This window comes from Chlamydomonas reinhardtii, chromosome 7, assembly GCF_000002595.2.
Source record: "Chlamydomonas reinhardtii strain CC-503 cw92 mt+ chromosome 7, whole genome shotgun sequence".
NCBI lineage: Eukaryota > Viridiplantae > Chlorophyta > Chlorophyceae > Chlamydomonadales > Chlamydomonadaceae > Chlamydomonas > Chlamydomonas reinhardtii.
The window spans coordinates 3,904,565-3,921,992 of record NC_057010.1 but is presented as its reverse complement, the minus strand read 5'-3'; the positions used below and the strand labels follow the sequence as shown (position 1 = coordinate 3,921,992).

At 64.0% G+C, this 17,428-nt stretch overlaps 1 protein-coding gene across 2 annotated transcripts; it reads right to left on the bottom strand.

The window, feature by feature from the left end:
- Window positions 1-2: 2 nt before the first annotated feature.
- Window positions 3-17,414, bottom strand: CHLRE_07g339104v5 (uncharacterized protein). Of its 2 annotated transcripts, none has more exons than XM_043064322.1 (34): window positions 17,231-17,414; window positions 16,884-17,027; window positions 16,554-16,707; window positions 15,937-16,245; window positions 15,468-15,704; window positions 14,983-15,309; window positions 14,575-14,726; window positions 14,047-14,080; window positions 13,692-13,876; window positions 13,235-13,330; window positions 12,794-12,908; window positions 12,185-12,335; window positions 11,881-12,010; window positions 11,394-11,502; window positions 10,587-10,933; window positions 10,164-10,220; window positions 9,920-9,974; window positions 9,473-9,560; window positions 9,242-9,315; window positions 8,657-8,800; window positions 8,119-8,204; window positions 7,342-7,947; window positions 6,169-7,165; window positions 5,821-5,943; window positions 5,229-5,542; window positions 4,857-4,980; window positions 4,500-4,616; window positions 3,862-3,990; window positions 3,406-3,501; window positions 2,359-2,511; window positions 1,992-2,091; window positions 1,521-1,708; window positions 1,059-1,114; window positions 3-786 (listed from the first exon to the last, which is right to left on the bottom strand). In XM_043064322.1, exons 1-34 carry the CDS (start codon window positions 17,350-17,352, stop codon window positions 657-659), a joined length of 6,249 nt encoding a protein of 2,082 aa, XP_042922891.1. In that variant the 5' UTR covers window positions 17,353-17,414; the 3' UTR covers window positions 3-656. The 2 variants fall into 2 exon arrangements, with proteins under 2 accessions (XP_042922891.1, XP_042922890.1); XM_043064323.1 differs by having other exon boundaries at window positions 5,821-5,940.
- Window positions 17,415-17,428: the final 14 nt, after the last annotated feature.

The window sequence follows — 17,428 nt, the reverse complement described above, 5'->3', positions numbered from 1 at the left end:
AAGAGTGCCACCACGCGGCCCCAGACAAAGACGGCCATGGTGTCAGAATTCAGTCAGGGTGCCTGGAGGGTGGCTTGCAAACGCTGTGGGTGTGCACAGCCGCCGTCTCTAGTCGCGGCATACTCATCCACGCTAATCTCACTGGTCCCTTTCTTCCGCGCAAATGCGCAATCTTGCCGTGACGTTGCAAATTGAATGTTGGGGTCTGGGAGACTGGGAGTACGCTGCGGACTACGGCGTACGGGACTGCGCCATCCTGCCCCCCATCGCAGCCTTCATGCCGACATGAATGAAGCCATTTCCCAGTTCCCACCCTGCTGCTTGCCGATAGGCGAGCCCCTCTGCACACATCTGCCCCCGAGTTCGTGTGCCCGCTCCCAACAACAACAACAGCACAGAGATGCGCTGTGCTCGGATACACACGGCACGTACAGCCTGCTTGCCTAATCACAAACCCCAGTACTCAACCACGCAGTTACAGTCCGGGACCACGCACTCACAATCCACTCACTTGTAGTACACGCAGACCGCTGTATACCCGGCTCTAGGCGATGACCAAAGCAGGCATGCATCAATGCAAAATGTCATAGGCAAGGCTGCATATTGCATGTCGAGCAATCATGCACTCATTCGGGGTCAGTGAAGCAATGTTGGACTCAAACGGGGTCGTGTGAGCTGCTCTCATCCCGCGCCTCCCCGCCACCACTTTCAAATGCCAGTCTGGGCAGCTGTCGGCGGGCGCACCGGCCACAGACGGCACAGCTCCAGGCGTACAGTTTCTGGAACCTGCAATTGCACACGGAGCGACGCCATGCTTTCTTCGTTTGCGTACTCCTTACATTAATACACGGACGGACTGCCAACCTGCTCACGAGACAAACAGCACAGGATGACCGCTGCGCAACGGCCCCCAGCCGCCCCGCTACGGTATTACGGTAGCCAAGCTGTGGCCGCCGGCACACATAACCTCCATTAAACAGGCTGCGGGCATCATCTATGTGTTGCCCCAACCGCGCTACCCCCCCTTGCCCTGACGCCCCCACAACGCCGGCACTCACACTTGTCTGGCGACCTTGTTGGCGGCAGCCGCCACAGCTTCCAGCGCCTCCAGGACCTGTGCAGCAGAGCGTGATGGGTCCGAGGCACGACCATGAGAGGGCGGCAGCAGTGCTGATGGCAGCAGCAGTGCTGATGGCCGCAGCAGGCGGCGCAACGCGGGTCCAGCCATCGCCACAGCAGGAGGCTTTGCAATCAGCACTCAGCACAACAAACTGTCCTGTTGGATGCCGTGTGCAGATCAGGCGCGACGAGCGCGGTATGTGTGGTTGCCGTCATGGCCAGGCGAGGCTAGCGCGCGGCGAGTGTGCATCACCGACCCCTTCCCCTCCTGCATACGGTATTCAGGCCCCGACGAAATGACGCACGGCAACACACACAAACACACACGCACACACACACACACACACACACACACACACACACACACACACACACACACACACACACACGCACGTACGCACCTCGCTGCCCACTCGGAGCTGCAGGTAGGCCAGCGCCCGCAGCCCCGCGCCCAGGCCCAGCAGCACCAGCAGCGCCGCGGCCACGTGGCCGTCGCAGTCGTCCGCTTTGAAGCCGCGGGCGCTGCGGAGGAAGGACAGCACCGCGGCCGGCGACAGCGGCGCGCCACTACCGATACTGTCGCCCCCGTCTGTGTGCGGGGCGGGGAGGGTAGTTCATGACAATCCCAAAATAAACCATTGCCAGGGGGATTTTTTGGCTGAGCCCCAAGAAATAGGTCCCGATGGGGTGGCACTGGCAGTCGCAGGCGGTGCGTGATCGAGTGTAGTAGAGCTGGGCGAGTTCGATATGTGAGTGGGTACGGAGCAGCGCATGAGCACACGGCGCACAGGTCGAGCCTATTAAAGCACTCATGCACACAGGCGGGGGCACCGCACCCCTGCACGCAGGCGCGCGGGTAGGCACCGTCGCACCAGTGAGCGCACGCAGTTTCTTGTCCATGCCACACAAGCCGTAGTTGTAGTAGATGACCATGACCTCGTTCCACTTGTACGACCAGTACTCGCGGTACTCCTGCCGCGCACAAGTGCATGGCCACAAACAAGGAGCCGCGTCAGCGCGTCAAAGTCCACGGCGCGCGGCTCGGCGGTGGCAGCCATGTCAGTTGACAGATCTGTGTGTGCGCCGAGCTCGTGCATGTGTATCGGCGCCTCACTTGGCCGCGTGTCGATCATGTGTACGGTGCCCGTCCCACGACCCCTAACACGCGCACACACACACACACACACACACACACACACACACACACACACACACGCACACACACACACGCACACACACCAGGATGGTTGCGGCCTCCACGGCCCAGCGGTTGTAGCTGAGCGCCAGGGCTGCCTCCAGCAGTGTGCCGCGGGCGGTGCGGAGCGAGGGGTTGAGGCCGTGCAGGAAGGCGCCCATGATGAGCGTGAGGATGACGGTGGTGATGAGCTGGTTCTGTGTGCGTGGGGGGGGGGGGGGTTACATTCATGATTAGTTAAGGAAGTGGTAGACGGTAGACCATCTTGCGGAACATGATGCGTTGCCGACGATGTCGACCAGCTCCCGGCTCCAGCTCGAGCTCCAGCTCCAGCTCCAGCGCGGGGGGGGGTGTTAACTTTGAACCAATCCCATAAGGAAGCAGTCGCGTGTGTGGGGGGGGCAGGAAGGCGGGAGAGACGACACAGGTAGGTTTGGGGGGATAGGAAGATGGCAGAGAGGTGGGGGTTCTGTACAGCATCGCATGTGCGGGACAGGCGGAGGAGGGAGGCGGGGGACAGTCCTGTAGGACAGGGCGGAGCCGCAGGGGCTGCCGCTCTGGCTGCTAACGTGATGGGTGCGGCGTGTGGCCGTGAGGAGAGGGGGGGAGGGAGGCGAGGAGGGATGCGGAGGATGGGGCCGGCGGACAGGGCAGAGCCGCAGAGGCTGCCAATAGGGGAGCTCTGGCTGCCAATGCGACGAATGCGGCGGCCGGACTGGCGGACGCATTCACAGTTGAACAATCCAAAGGTGCATTGGCAGCGACTGCAGCCGTGCAGTGAACGCGAGCCATGCCGCCACCAGCCGCATGCCATTCTGCCCCCCGCACCGCCGAGCTCCAGTGATCGCCCCACCAATCCACTGCACCGACCCCGCTCTCCGCTGTATCCGCAGCACCGGTGATGCCACCACCCCACCGTGTAGGTCTGCCTGGCCCCGCGCACACGCACACGCACACGCACACGCGCACACGTACGCGCACGCGCACGCGCGCACACACAGGCACACCGCACACACGCGCGCGCACACACACACACACACACACACACACACACACACACACACACACACACACACGCACACGCGCCGCACCTGCGGCGGCACGAGCGACGTGGCAATGGCGTAGGCCAGGCCGCTGCTCCACCAGCACACCATCAGCCCCACCGTGTACAGCAGGTACAGCGGAGCCTGCATGCATGCACGTGGCAGGGGCGGGGGCGGCGGCGGCGGCGGCCGCGGCGGCAGGTTGGTGTAAGAGCAGTCAGTGGCTGTCGCCGCCTGCGTAGCGCCCAGCGGAGAGGCGTGTGCTGCCCGCCGCACCCGCTCGCGCACCCGCACCCGCACACGCAACCTGTCTTTCGTGCTTCCTTCCCTTGTGCTCTCCAACACACACACACACACACACACACACACGCTCCCCTCTTCTGTGATTCATTGACTCCGTCCTACTGCCCCCCGCACACACGCACATGCAGCCCCCCCACACGCACACACATGCACACAACCATACAGCCCCTCCCCCCCCCACACACACATGCACACCCGCACCTGCGGCAGCACCAGGTAGTAGTACAGCGCCATGAACGCCGCGGGCGCCAGACACACCCAGCCCAGGTCCGCGGCGTTGGCGGCGGCGAAGGAGGCGGCCACCGAGATGCCGCTCATGCGCTCATAGCGCTATGCGGGTAGGGCGGGTTTGGGGGGGAGATGGGGGCGAGGGAGGAGGGTGGTGGGTGAATGAAGTGTGGTGAGGTGGGTGAAGTGTGGTGAGTGAGCGGGCCGTGGTGCGTGAGGAGCGCATGGGCGAGGACGTCCGGCTGGCCGAAACGTGGTGGTGGTGGGGCGGTTGTAGATGTCAGCCCAAACTGAACCGAAACCAATGCAAAAGAGCGAGGAGGAGAGCGTGGCCTATGGCCTTAGGGGGGGGGGGGCTCTCCGCAAGCAAGGGGACGTTCAGGCATGCGAACGAGGACGGCGGTGCGGTGTCTTTGCTCGGACGGCACAGCGTTGCACAGGCTCGGGGATGGGGCAGCTGCACTAGCACTGCCGCCCCCCTGCAAGGGGATGGGGGCTGCCAGGCACGAACCACATGACAGCGCTTGCACTGTACACGCTTACAGGCGCGGCCGGCCGCCCCACTAGCGCTGCTGCTGCTGCTGCCCGGCCGCTCCCTACCCGCTCCGCACCTGCACGGTCCTGTTGGCGGAGAAGGTGCGCAGGTGTGTGACGGCGGACAGCACCGCCAGCACAAGATAGGCCATGATGAAGTTGGAGGGCACCGCCGCCAGGCCCCAGCCCGTGCCCTGCGCGTGGCACGTGTGACATGTGGGGCGTTGTAACGGCACGTGGCAACGCGGTCGCAGGGCACGTCCGCACGTGGCATGTGGTAAGGGCAACTGTGAGATGGGACCGGACGTGAGTGCCGGGTGCGAGAGGCACTGGGGTAATGGTGCAACGGACCTACTCACTCCCTAATACCCCAGACCCCACCACCTGCTGCCCGCTCCTCCGAGCCCGACCCACCCACGCACCCCTGCACCCACCTGTATGGCTCCCACAATGAAGGCGGCGCCCTGCAGCACGAGCATGTCCAACACCGTGGGCGGCACGAAGGCGCGACTGGCCTTGAGCCCGGCACGCCACAGCAGCCAATACAGCTGCACGTCCCTGTGCGGCAGACGCGCACGTACCGTATGGTTTGAATCAGATGGAGTGCGCATGTGAGGGTGGCGTGACACACCCATAGAGCTCAAGCGGACCGTGTTCAGGCACACATGAACGAATATCTGTGTGTACGCGTGTGTTCATGTGTGTGTGTGTGTGCGTGTGTGTGTGTGTGTGTGCATGTGTGTGTGTGTGTGTGTGTGTGTGTGTGTGTACATGTGAGTGTGGCGCATGCGCATGCTGCTGCGTACCTCCGGGCCTGCAGCACGTCCCGCCACCAGCGCTGCAGCGGCGACCGCGCCATCCGCGCCGCCGACCTGCTGCTGGTGCGGCCGCTGCCGTCGCCACCTGCTGTTGCGGCGGCTGCAGGCGTGGCTTTCTCCGGGCCCACCGAGCCCTTGCCCTGCGCGAGGCCAGCCCCGTCCAGTCCCACGGCGGTGCCGCCGTTGCCGCTGATGGAGGGGCGGGTGTTGGTGTGGGTGTGGGTGTGGGCGTGGGTGCCGGCGTCATGGGATCTGCTGGCATTGCTGCGGAGCAGACGCTTGGAGCTGCTCTCGGCCGTGACCTGCATGAGCAAGAGCAGCAGCCGCCAAGGACACGTAAACACCGCCTGTTTCCTACCAGGTAGCGGGAGCGTGGGAGGAAGAAAGCCATGCTAACATACACACACACACACGCGCGCACACACACACACACACACACACACACACACACACACACACACACACACACACACACACATACACACACATGGATCCCGCTCCCATCGCCATACAGCAGCCAACTCGCAAGGTGGCAAGCCCGAAAGGCAACCCTGACCGGCAGACAAACACACGCACGCACCACGGGCTGACGGATGAGGTACACGGTGCCCGTCACCGGCGGCCGCCTGCCTCCTGCCGCTTTCCGGTCCCGGCTGGGCCGCAGCCGGCTCACAAAGCGCCGCATGCTGCCACCGACTGCCTGCTGCGGGCCGTCGTCAAATGGTATCGGAGTGACAAGACATGATGGCACATCAGCATCGGCCGGCAGCTTACAGGTTAGGGATTGATGCAAGTCATCCCATGATCCAGTCATCCCGTTCTTGCTATCAAGGATGGATGGGCTCGCGCACGCACGCGATGCCATCCGCCGCCCCTCTCCCGGCAATACGTGAATGCTAGCACATATGTACGGCAACCCACCACACACCTTCTCCGGCGCCTCAGCGGTGTTGGCAGCCGCAAGTGGAGCCGCACCTGCGGCCGCCGCGACCGCCGCCCCGCCGCCAGCACTGACAGCCACCGCCGAGACGCCGGCAGCCGCGGCCGCAGCGGCAGCCGCTGCTGGTGCTACTGCCGCGCCGCGTGCGGCTGTAGCCGCAGCTTCAGCACCGGCTGTAGCTGCAGCTGTACGACCGGTTGTAGCTGCAGCTGTAGCGCCGGGTGCGGGGACCGCCTCATCCGCTGGAGCTGGCAGCTGGGCAGCAGCTGCGGGGCCAGCGACAGGGCCGCTGGTGGTCTGGGTCATGGGTGCTTGCGGCACTGGTGGCGTTGGCGGCGGCAGCAGTGACAGAGCCGGCGGCGCCGCCAGCCGCTGAGCCATCGTCTGCTGCTGCTGCTGCTGCTGCTGTTGTGGCTGCTGCTGGGTATGGTGCTGCTGCTGCTGCTGCTGCGGCGGCGGTGGTGTCAACTTCCCGCTGCCGTCAGTGAGTGACCGCACAAACAGCGGGTTCTCGTCCCACCGTGCCGAGTGGCTGAGCCCCTCTTCCAATGATGCTGGTACAGGACGCGCCTGCCTCTGCTGTGACGACGGCTGTGCTGCTTGTGCTGCTGCTGTCGCCGCTGCTGTCGCCGCTGCTGTCGCTACTGCTGATGGCGCTGCTCCAACAAGGAATTCTGCCACCGGCATTTGAGCGGTCGCCGCTGCATGCGTCGCGGGCTGCGGGGGCTTTGGCGCCGTCAAGGTTGGCGACAGCTGCAGGCGTCCGAAGACGCGGACATCCGCGCGCGCCGGTACCACGGCTGTCGCTTCTGATGCTGCTTCTGTAGGTGGTGCTGTGCCGCGTGCTGCTGTCGCCCACACCCGCCCGGCCGCTGTGTGTGTCCAGGCGTGAGCATCAGTGCCTGGGCCTGCGCCCTGATCGTCATCGTCTTTGTTTTGCTGGCGCACGCCTTGGACGATGTTGCGGAAATTTGCTTCTCTTTCCCTGCATGCATTCAGTTACAGGAAACGGATGCTAAGATTCGCCAATGAGAAGCACTATTGCACGCTTGCGTGGGTTGCGTGGGATGCCCGCATGAGGTCGAGGTACCGTACAGACCACAGCGAGACAGCGAGCAGCAGCCGCCGCCGTCGCACGCGCACACGGTCGCCCGCACGCACCTCTTCCTGCGGATCGTCTCCTGCACCGCGTGTTGCCACCGCGCCACACGCATCCAGCGTGCGCCGCCCAACCGCCACCGCTCCGCCAGGTACTCTGCCGTACTAGCCACCCGCTGGCGGCGGGGCTCCGGCTCCGGCTCCGCCACCCCCGCCCCCGCAGCCGCCCCCGCAGCCGCCTGCGCCAGCCCACCCGATACAGCAGGCCCAGCAGCCCACCCTCCTGCCACCTCGTGCGTGCCTTGCCGCGCCGCCGCCTGCTCATCATCATCATTGCCTCCAGCCGCCGCCCTGGCGGCGGCGCTGCCGCGGCTTGTGCTCCCCCGCGCGGCAGGCGACCTCCAGGCCGTGCCGCCGCCGCCGCGGCCGCCGCCGCCGCCGTGCCCGAAGCCGCCGCCGCCGCCGCCCCCGAAGCCGCCATCGCCGCCGCCGCGGCCGCCTCCGAAGCCGCCCCCGCCGCCGCCTCCGTTGCCGCCGCCGCCGTTACCGGTGTCCTCGCCGTACAGCGCCGCTGCCATGTCCCGCCCCTCCAGCTCTTCATGGTCAAGGGTGTGTTTGCCTGTGATGATGTCCAGCAGGGTGTCGGCCCGGTTGTCTTTGGGCGGGAAGCTGCAGGCGGGCAGGTGGGGAGGCAGGCAGGCGGTCAAGGGAGCACATACATACATTCACACCGGCACACGCGCACATTTGGGCACACACACACACACACACACACGCACACACACACACACACACACACACGCACACACGTGCAGCGGCCCTCACGCACACTCAACGCACCTGTAGCCCAGGTGTGTCCTGAAGTACCTCACGCAGTACTTGGGCGGCCCCATGAACACCGTGCAGCCGCTGTGGCCCAACAGCACCTGCAGGCAGGCAGGGGGAGGTGCGTGGGGCAAGTGGATGGGGGCACATGCCCCGAGCCCAACGTCTTGTTCGCTTGTGCGTGTTGCGTATTCTTCAAGCACGTCAATAATAGGTGCCAACAGCCAAGGAGTCATCGCCCAGCCCAGGGGCAAGGGGATGGGGGGGGGGGGGCACGGGCAGGGCGGGCATGGTGGTGATGCTGGTCGGGCACGTGGTAATCAGGTGGGGGCGGCATTGGCTCCCGGGCACGCTGACATGGTGCTAGCATGCCGTACAACGCCTCACACATACGTCCGTGCGTGGCCATGCCTCGCAACCATACACATACACGCACGCACACGCACACGCACAGAGAACACGCGGGCGCGTTGTTCCGTCCCTCAGTCCTCGCTCCATTTTGCATTGGGTTTGGTTTAGTTTGGGCTGGTATCGACAACCCCCTGCCACTGACCAAGTGGTCAAACATCTTGAATGTGGAGTAGCGGGGTGTGTGTAGCACCGCCACCACGTTGATGCCGAACTCGTGGGCCAGCTTGGCCAGCACGCCGCAGATGTCGGCGCCCCTGCTGGCGTCCAGGCCGCTGGTGGGCTCCTCCTGGGGGGCGTGTTGGGTGGGGTGTGTGGCGTGGGGCGTGGGGTGGGGTGGGGTGGGGTGCGGTGGGGTGGGGCGTGCGCAGTAAAGTGGCGGTCGCCACTTTACTGGGATGGCGCCCAATGGCGGCAAGCGTGCGTGCGTGTGGTGGCTCGGGTGGCGCTGGCGGGCAGGCGTGACGTGACTGGGTATGTAACTAAGGCGTGTGGGCGCGGGGACCCTGGCCGGCGGCTCCTGTTCACGCGGTCATGGGGTGGTGACAGCCAAGGTGACAGCGAATGATGGAAGAAACACAGCAGTGAATACTTACGCCATGTGCACCCACACAAATGTAGACATAGCACACGCACGCTGTCGGTGGCCGTGTGTGTATATGTTTGTGGTTCCCGTATGTCTTCTGACTCGCACAGCGGGTGGCCCTGCCCCCACCCCGCACGTGCTCACCATGAACATGACGGGCGGCTTGCTGACGATCTCAATGCCAATGGACACACGCTTGCGCTGCCCACCCGACAGGTCTGCACACGTGTACATGCACGTGCATGCATGCATGGGTGCACATGGCAACAGCAGGAGGCGAACGGGGCTCAGCACGCACGCATGCATATTGCAGCTAGCGCCAGAGGCAAAACAAAACATCCAACGCGTTCAAGAGCTGCTGCCGGAACCACCCACATTTCTTGTCGACGCTGCCTGTCAGCACGTGCGCCCGTGACTCCATGTTCAACATGCGGAGCGTGTCGGACACCATCCGGCGCCGGTCCTGTGTGCGTGGCGGCAGGCAAGACATGGATGGCTGTGCCGTGCAGCACGTGTATGGGTGCTTGTGTAAGAACAATCGCGGGATGCTGTTTTTACCCTCGCCGAATCCCCCCGTTGGCCTTTAACAATAGTACCACCAGCAGGGACTTGGGTGCACAAATCCATGCCACCATAGATGTTTGAGCAAGCAAGACATGTCATGACCAGATGCAGTGAGTGTGTACATGCAGCGAGGGTTTATAACATGGGTGCGCGCCAAGAACCAGACGCGCATTCCCTGCCTGTCCCTCCATCTATCGGCCTCAACTTCCCGTTGAGCAACACAAGCAGCGGGGAGTCTCGGTCCGTCGCCGCACCCACCTCGGGTGTCACGGTGTGCAACAGCTTCAGTCGCGCGCTGAACTCGATGTTCTCCCTGTGTGCGTGTGGGAAGGGAAGGTGCTGGAAGGTTTTGGAAGATGTCGGAAGGTGTGGAAGGATGTGAAGGTGTGGGTAAGTGTGTGGCGTGCGAGTGACGTCCTGTTGCTGTCCGGACCCATGCACGTGCTCTCAGCGCATACGAGTAATGCCGTAGCGCACGGGCAAGTAAGGGCCGCGTGTGTACCTGACAGTGAGGTCGGGGTGGAGGATGTCGTCTTGCGGCATGTAGCCCAGCAGCCGCCTACAGCAGCGCACACACACACACCGGCGGCGGCGGCGGCGAGCACCACGTCAGTGTGTGTGTGTGTGTGTGTGTGTGTGTGTGTGTGTGTGTGTGTGTGTGTGTGTGTGTGTGTGTGTGTGCTTAGGGGCGGGTAACACTCCTGGTGGGACTCACTGACCACTTCACGTACGTGCTGAAGCTTCACGTGTCTATCATTTATCACAAACCCTGCGATGCGCCAATCCACAGTACGTATGACAATGACACATAGCAAGCCGCTACACGCACGCACGCACGCAAGCGCGCACGCGCGCACGCACGCACGCACGCACGCACGCACGCACGCACGTACGCACGCAAGCACGCAACCGCGCACGCACGCACCTGAAGCGAGTCTCACTCAGCGCGACCTCCTCCAGCAAGCCCGCGTGTGGCTCCGCTTCTTTCTTCCCCTGCGACGGCTGTGGCTCAGCCCCAGCAGCAGCCGCGCCCCCAGCAGCCGAAACACCACCACCACCACCACCACCACCGCCACCGGCTCCAGCCCCTCCTCCTCCGCCTGGCGCCCCGCCGCCACCGCCACCGCCACCACCACCGCCGCTGCCGACGCCTCGCCCGCCACCGTGGCTGCTGCCCTCTCCCGCGTGCTGCTCGTACACAGTCACGTGGGGCGCCCGCAGGCGGCCGCTGAGCACACCGATGAGGGTGGACTTACCGCAGCCGGAGGGGCCCTGCGATTGTGAGGAGGACGGAGGACGGGGGCTTACATTCAACAAGAAGTGAAGGCGTAGTCAGGAACAGCAGTATAGCAGGCGCGTTGTTACCGGAGGACGGGATTGAGACCATCTGGCTCAGACACTCTAAAAGCGCTGGTGTTGGAGCTGGCATACGCACACACACATACATACGCGCGCTTGCTTTTGCGATCGTCGAAAACACACACGCACACACGCTCCGTTTGCATGTCCCCATCACACACACAGGCACATTAACACACACAGACAGACACCGCGGGGTCTCTTTCCGTTTGGTTGTCCAACACGCACGCCCACATACGCACGCGCGCACGCACGCACACACACACACACACACACACACACACACACACACACACACACACACACACACGTCGTCTGGGCGGGCTTTCGTTTCGTTTTTTAACACACACACACACACACACCACTGCCGCACCATGATGACGTTGAAGTCTCCTGCCTTGAACGTGCCGCTGACGGCGTGGTCCAGCCGGCCCTCAAAGCGCACGTCACTGAAGCGAATGCCCACGGCTGCATCCAGCTTCCTGCCACCGGCAGCCGAGGTGCGTGTCAACATGGGTGTTGGCGGGGTATCTAGTTACGTAAGGCGCATGCAGTGGATGGGCAGGTGTCTGTTCGTGCGTTGCTCGCCCGTGGTGCAGGCGCCTATTGAGTAACTCCACATGGCCGCAGTTATGGAATTGGAAGGGCATTGGTGGTGGGCCTTCCGTACTCAGGGTTTCATAGCTGCCCACGCAACTTGTTGCGACCGTCCCATCCCTGAATGCTGGTGAACCACACACACACACACACACACACTCTTGTGCTCTTTAACACACACACACACACTCTCTCTCTCTGACACACTACCACACACTACCACACACACACTGACACACTACCCCCCCACACACACACCGCACCAGTAGTACTTGTCTCTGATGTCAAACGACTTTGAGCCCGGCGCCTGCGCCTGCTCCGCCGTGCGCTGGTTCTGCAGCTGCTGACGCGAGCTGCCTCCCGAATCACCGTCGCCTCCTTTCCCTGCGCCGCCTGCACAGCGGTGCGCAGGCACGCGCGAAACATCAGAAACATACGGCTCGCAAACTCCACAAAGGACTGGTGGACGGCGAACCGCATCTAGCATGATCATCCCACACTCTGCGCCTCCATAGCCCGGTGGAGTTACTAATCATAAACAGCAGGTCTGGCCACCCATCCACCCACCATTGCGAGGGTCTAGATGCTCCTTGACGCCGGCGGCACCAGCGCAGCAGGACCAGCAGGGCCACCCACAGCCACCACCGCCGCCGCTGCCGCTGCCGCCGCCTGTCCCTGGGGTGCCGCCCGACGACTGCTCCTGTCGGAGCGCCATGTACTGCGGCGCACCAACAGCAGCAGCAGTAGCAGCAGCGGCAGCAGCAGCAGCAGCAGTAGCAGCAGCAGCAGTGCCGTAGCAGCAGCGCAGTAGCAGAGAAGTCAAGCCAGCGCTTTGTGCTCGGGTGCAGGCCAAGCAAGCGTTTGTGGTGTTGATTCAATGCGCCCTGACCGGGTGCAACCACCGTATCCCCCCCGCCGCCTCTGCCTGTGGTCCGTTTGGCTTGGTTTGCTTTAGTTTCGGCTGGTATCTACAACCCCTCCCACCCCACCCACACACGTTTGTCCCCGCACACCCGCGCGCCCCCTACCTCATCCCGCCCAGCAGCCCCACCCCAGCAGCCCCACCCCAGCAGCCCCACCCCAGCAGTCCCACCCCAGCAGTCCCACCCCAGCAGCTCCACCCCAGCAGCTCCACCCCAGCAGCTCCACCCCAGCAGCCCGCAGCCACTGACTCACCTGCGTGACCAGGAAGGCCAGACCGCACACCACCGCCACACTGACGCTGAACACCAGCGCCGCCAGGGGGCGGCCGTCGGGCTCCGCGGTGCCCTCCGGGCATGACACCGCAATGCTGCATGCATGCGTGCAGGCAGGAGGGAGGCGCGCACGCAGTTGATTGTGTTAGGAAGCTAGCACAAGGGGGAGCTAACGCAGTTGTGTGTGTGTGTGTGTGTGTGTGTGTGTGTGTGTGTAGGCGTGGCAAGGAGCGTAGTCAGCGGAATCGTTTGGGGCAGCACTGAAGCAGGAAGGCTGCTGGGTGTGGCTCGGTGTGATGCAGGACTCGTTGTGCTTTGTGGCAGTGCATGGGAAATGGTTCATCAAGCAGTCTGGCGGGTCGGCGGATGGGTTGACATCTTGACACCCCGCCCCCCCCCCCGTCCACAGACCAGTACTCACAGCGGGCAGCGCACGGGGTAGATGGACTGGCGCTTGCAGAAGTGACCCCGGGGGCACACCAGGCTCACACTTGCATTGGGGCAGAAGCGGCCGCCGCTGCAGTAGCGGATAGAGGAGGAAGGGCACAACACGAGATTGCCTTTGACATTTGATAGGGCGGCATTGTTTTCATCTTTCTTGAAACAAGGGTATCAATCCGGACCTGCTGACCTAACGCACGGCCCGCCGCCCCGCGCACCTGCACCTGCACCCGAACCAACCTTCACACCACCCCAAGCCCATGCCGGAGCACCTCCATACACACTACCCCGCTCTCTCCCTCGCTCTCCGCCGCCCCTCCCGGGTATCCACATGAACGGCTACCCCCGCCCCCTCCTCCTCCTCGCTCTTTTGCATGCTGGTTCGGTTCAGTTTGGGCTGGTATCTACAGCTACCCCCGCACGCGCGCCGTACTCACGGGCATGGCGTGCTGGGCTGGGCCGACCCCTCGGGGCAGTAGTTGCCGCGCACCGGCTCGCGCGCGTTCCGCAGCCGCTGCAGCAGCTCCACCAGGTCCGCCCTGGAGGATCCACTGCTACTGCTGCTGCTACTGCTGCTACTGCCGTTGCTACTGCCACTGCCACTGCCACTCGGGGTTGCCAGCTGCGGGCACGAAAAAGCACATCATCATAGTTCGCAGCAGGTGACACAATTCGCAATGTATACCCCGTCGCGGGGCGATGCGCCTTGCCTCCCCGCCGGTTGGGCTAAAACATGCACGCGGTAATGCACGAACGCAGCAATGTACCTGTGACACCATCAAACTCGCTCACCATTGAGGCAATGCTTTCTTGGGAAGCAAGCAATCTGCGGCAGCAGGCGGGGTGCGCGTGTGCGAGGGCAGCAGTTGCACGTGGTGATCTGGGTTAGCAGGCTTTCAGGCATACGGTGTGCGATGGGACAGAGGCAAGGCAGGTTGGTGAAGGCCCGTAGAGTGCAGCTGATTCCCACAACCCAGCAGATGGCAAACAATATGCAACGGCATGGCAGGAGTGCGCGGCCGGTCGAACGCCGGAGTGACTGCACCGACAAGTTGCTGGCTGGCTGGACGTTTGCTGACGCGCATACGGTACAGGCGTGCAACTGGCTGCGTTTTATTCCAGCGCCACAAGCTGCACCCGAGGACTCACGCTCAGGCGTAGGTCACAACAGCTAAGGAGCTAGAGTGCTAGACGGCTAGCCATTAATGCAGCTGGCTGCTTCTATATCTCATGTCTGTTCCACATACATATATAGGTATGTTTGGGCTTGCGCGCCCTCCGACCCCTGACACGCGCCCGACAGTCCGCCCGCTCACGCACATGGTGTAGTTGCAGGTGGTGGCGGATTGCGAGCGGGCGGGGCAGAAGAAGCCGGGCGGGCAGGGCAGCAGGTCGCCGGGCCCAGGGCAGTAGTAGCCAGCGGGACAGTCCAGAGCGCGGGCGGAGCCAGCCTCGCCGCCGCCAACAGCTGCCTGCATTGCCGCCGCCGCCGCCGCCGCCGCCGCCGCCGCCGCCGCCGCCATACGACATACATGAAGGTTAGGGTCGTGGTGTGGTTGGTTGCACGTGGCTGACTTGACCAATACGTGCGAAACAACAGGCAGAAGCAGCCAACCAACCCGTAACCAATACCTTTCGCCGGATTCGGGCACATGCGCAGCCCCCACGCCCCTCACTGAACCTCGCTCACTCCACCCCACTCCACCACACGCCTCTCACGCCCCTCACCGGCTCAACGGTGCCCTCCTCGCATCGCTGTCCGCCGCCGCACGGCACGCACACGCCGCCCAACACTTCCGCCTCCGCCCCCGCTGCCCCCGCCGCCAGGTCCACCGGCGGCAGTAGCAGGCGGTAGCGCGCCGCCGGCCCGCAGCGGTGGCCGGCGGGGCAGCGGAAGGCGGCGGGCGGGCTGCTGTCACTGCTGCTACTGCTGAGGTTGCAGGGACAGCCGGGGCCGGTCAGTCGCGGCAATGTGGAGGCATTGGGGTTGAGGGCGGGCGAGAGCCGTGGGCACAGCAGCCGCGGCGCGCCGGCCAACAGCTCCCCCGCCACGTCCTGCAACCGCCGCACATCCGGAGGAGGGAGGGAGGCGGCCGCTCCTTGGTGAGGCAAACCATGCCGGCTTGTCCTGGTCACGCCGCCCTTGCAAATGCAGAGATGCAAAGGCGCGCACACACCAAGCGCGCCCATGCAGCAGCCGAGCGACAACTCACCACCAGCGGGACATCCCCACCCGCCCCCGCGTCGCCGCCGCCGCCGCCGCCGTCTGCTGTGCCGGCTTGCGCCGCAATCGCCAGCAGCGCATCATCAGGCGCCACCGCCGACGCGCCGTACAAGTGTACGAGCGCCTGCCGTACGAAGCGGTCAGTGTACGACGGAAGGGTGTCATTCACTGCCACGTCCAGGGAGGGCTGCGCCGCCAGGTAGCCTGCCAGCTCAGCGCGTGTCACCTGCAAAGGAATCAAGAACGGGGGAGGGACGTGGGAGGGAGCGGGACAGGAACCGAATCGCATCGCCGCACGGCTTCTTGTGTTCATAAAGTAAGGAGCGACTCCTTGCCTTCATTTGGCTCCTGTTTGTAGGCCACAGGCTCGCCGTCCTCCCCGACGCAGCCCGACCGCCCCCTCCCTTCCCCCGCAACTCCAGTAAGCCCGCACAGTGCGTGGCCCCGCACCCACCCACCAGAGAGCGGTCTGCCCCCGCCCGGCGCCAGGGCTGCAGCGCAAACGCCAGCAGCACCGTGGCCGTGACCAGCTGCTGCTGGTGTTCGTCGGGGCCCACCACCGTGAGCGAGCTGTTGCTACTGCCATCAGGGCTGGCGCCGCCGCTGCTGCTGCTACTGCCGCCACCGCCAGTGCTACTGCCGTTGCTGCCGCCAGCGGGCATCAACAGAGGCAAGCCGGCCAGAGCCTCCAGTGGCCCGGTGGGGCAGGCCGCCGCGCAGCCGCCCGGGTCGAAGGCCAAAGCGTCTCGCGTACAGCGTGTGCATGGCTGCAAGCGCGTGTGTGCGTGCGTGTGTTGTGTTAAAAGCACAAGGTTGTGTTGCATGAGGGGAGGGAAGGGTTGCGGGGCCGTCAAAATAATCAAACCTAGCAGCAGCACATGGCGTCGCCACTTGACCCAATCATAGACGGGAGGGCGACGGTGCTTCAATGCCGACACGCCGCCGTGTGAACCGGGCCCACGTATGCGGCATGTGCCAAGCGGTGTCCACACCCCACGTGCACCCGCATACCGAGTCGCCCTGCCTCAGAGATTACAACCTTTCCAAAGCGATAGCCACGCAAGCAACCACACACCTGGCACTGGGGCTCCCCCGCCACGCCGACGCCGGCTGTAGCAGCGTCCGCACCGGCGCCGGCGGCAGTAGCAGCATCTGGCGCCATACAGAACATGCCCAGGCCGCAGTTGGCGCTGCTACTGCCGCAGCGCTGACCGGCATTGCAGGCGCATCTGCGAGTCAGCAGTGCACAGCGCAGGTAGGGTTGTGGGAAATGCATGATGGAGCCGGGAGACAGGCAAGCACACTGCAAGCCTGTTGCGGCTGCTGAAACAACACTGGATAGGTACGCGCGCACTTAGTGGTCAAGCACTTACGCGCTAATACATAGCTAATCAAGAATGCGTACCGTATGGTGCAACCACCGATCACGGCCCTGCCGGCGGCGTCTAGCAGTGCTGTGAAGTTGAGTCGGTCGGGTTGCAGGCAGCAGGACCAGCATGGCTGACACGTGCCGTTGACCTCCCGCGCGAACGGGACGCTGCTACAGAAGCTGTGGGCGGGCGTGAACGGGGCGGGCGCAGCAGTACAAGCAAAGTGGCGCAGCATGGGGCATGGCTGGCTGAATGTGAATAAAGCGCGAGGTGATGTGCGCGGGACTCCGGACGGTGAAGGTGCGAAGGTGCGAAGGTGCGGGGGCGACTAGTGTGGGCTCTACGAGCCATTAAGGTGAGAATGCCATGTCGCCGAGCTCACCTAGCTTTTCCAGGTCCACAGTGCGCGTGCACACGGCAGGAAGCCGGCTGTGCAGCGCTGCCCGCCCAAAATTGCAAGGCAGCAACCGTCAACACCAAGCCGGTGAAGTTTGAGCTCTTCATGGTGTGTCAGTTATTACACCTAGTCGTTGCTGTCGTTTACAGCGTGCAAACTCTTCTCGCCTGGCTTGCCATTTCT

Coding starts and splice junctions, on each gene's coding strand:
- CHLRE_07g339104v5 (XM_043064322.1), bottom strand. CDS start 17,352: ATGAAGAGCTCAAACTTCACCGGCTTGGTGTTGACGGTTGCTGCCTTG. Junction 12,336..12,793: donor TGGCCTTCCTGGTCACGCAG/GTGAGTCAGTGG, acceptor GGTGCGCCGCAG/TACATGGCGCTCCGACAGGA. Junction 4,617..4,856: donor TCATTGTGGGAGCCATACAG/GTGGGTGCAGGG, acceptor TGCCACGCGCAG/GGCACGGGCTGGGGCCTGGC.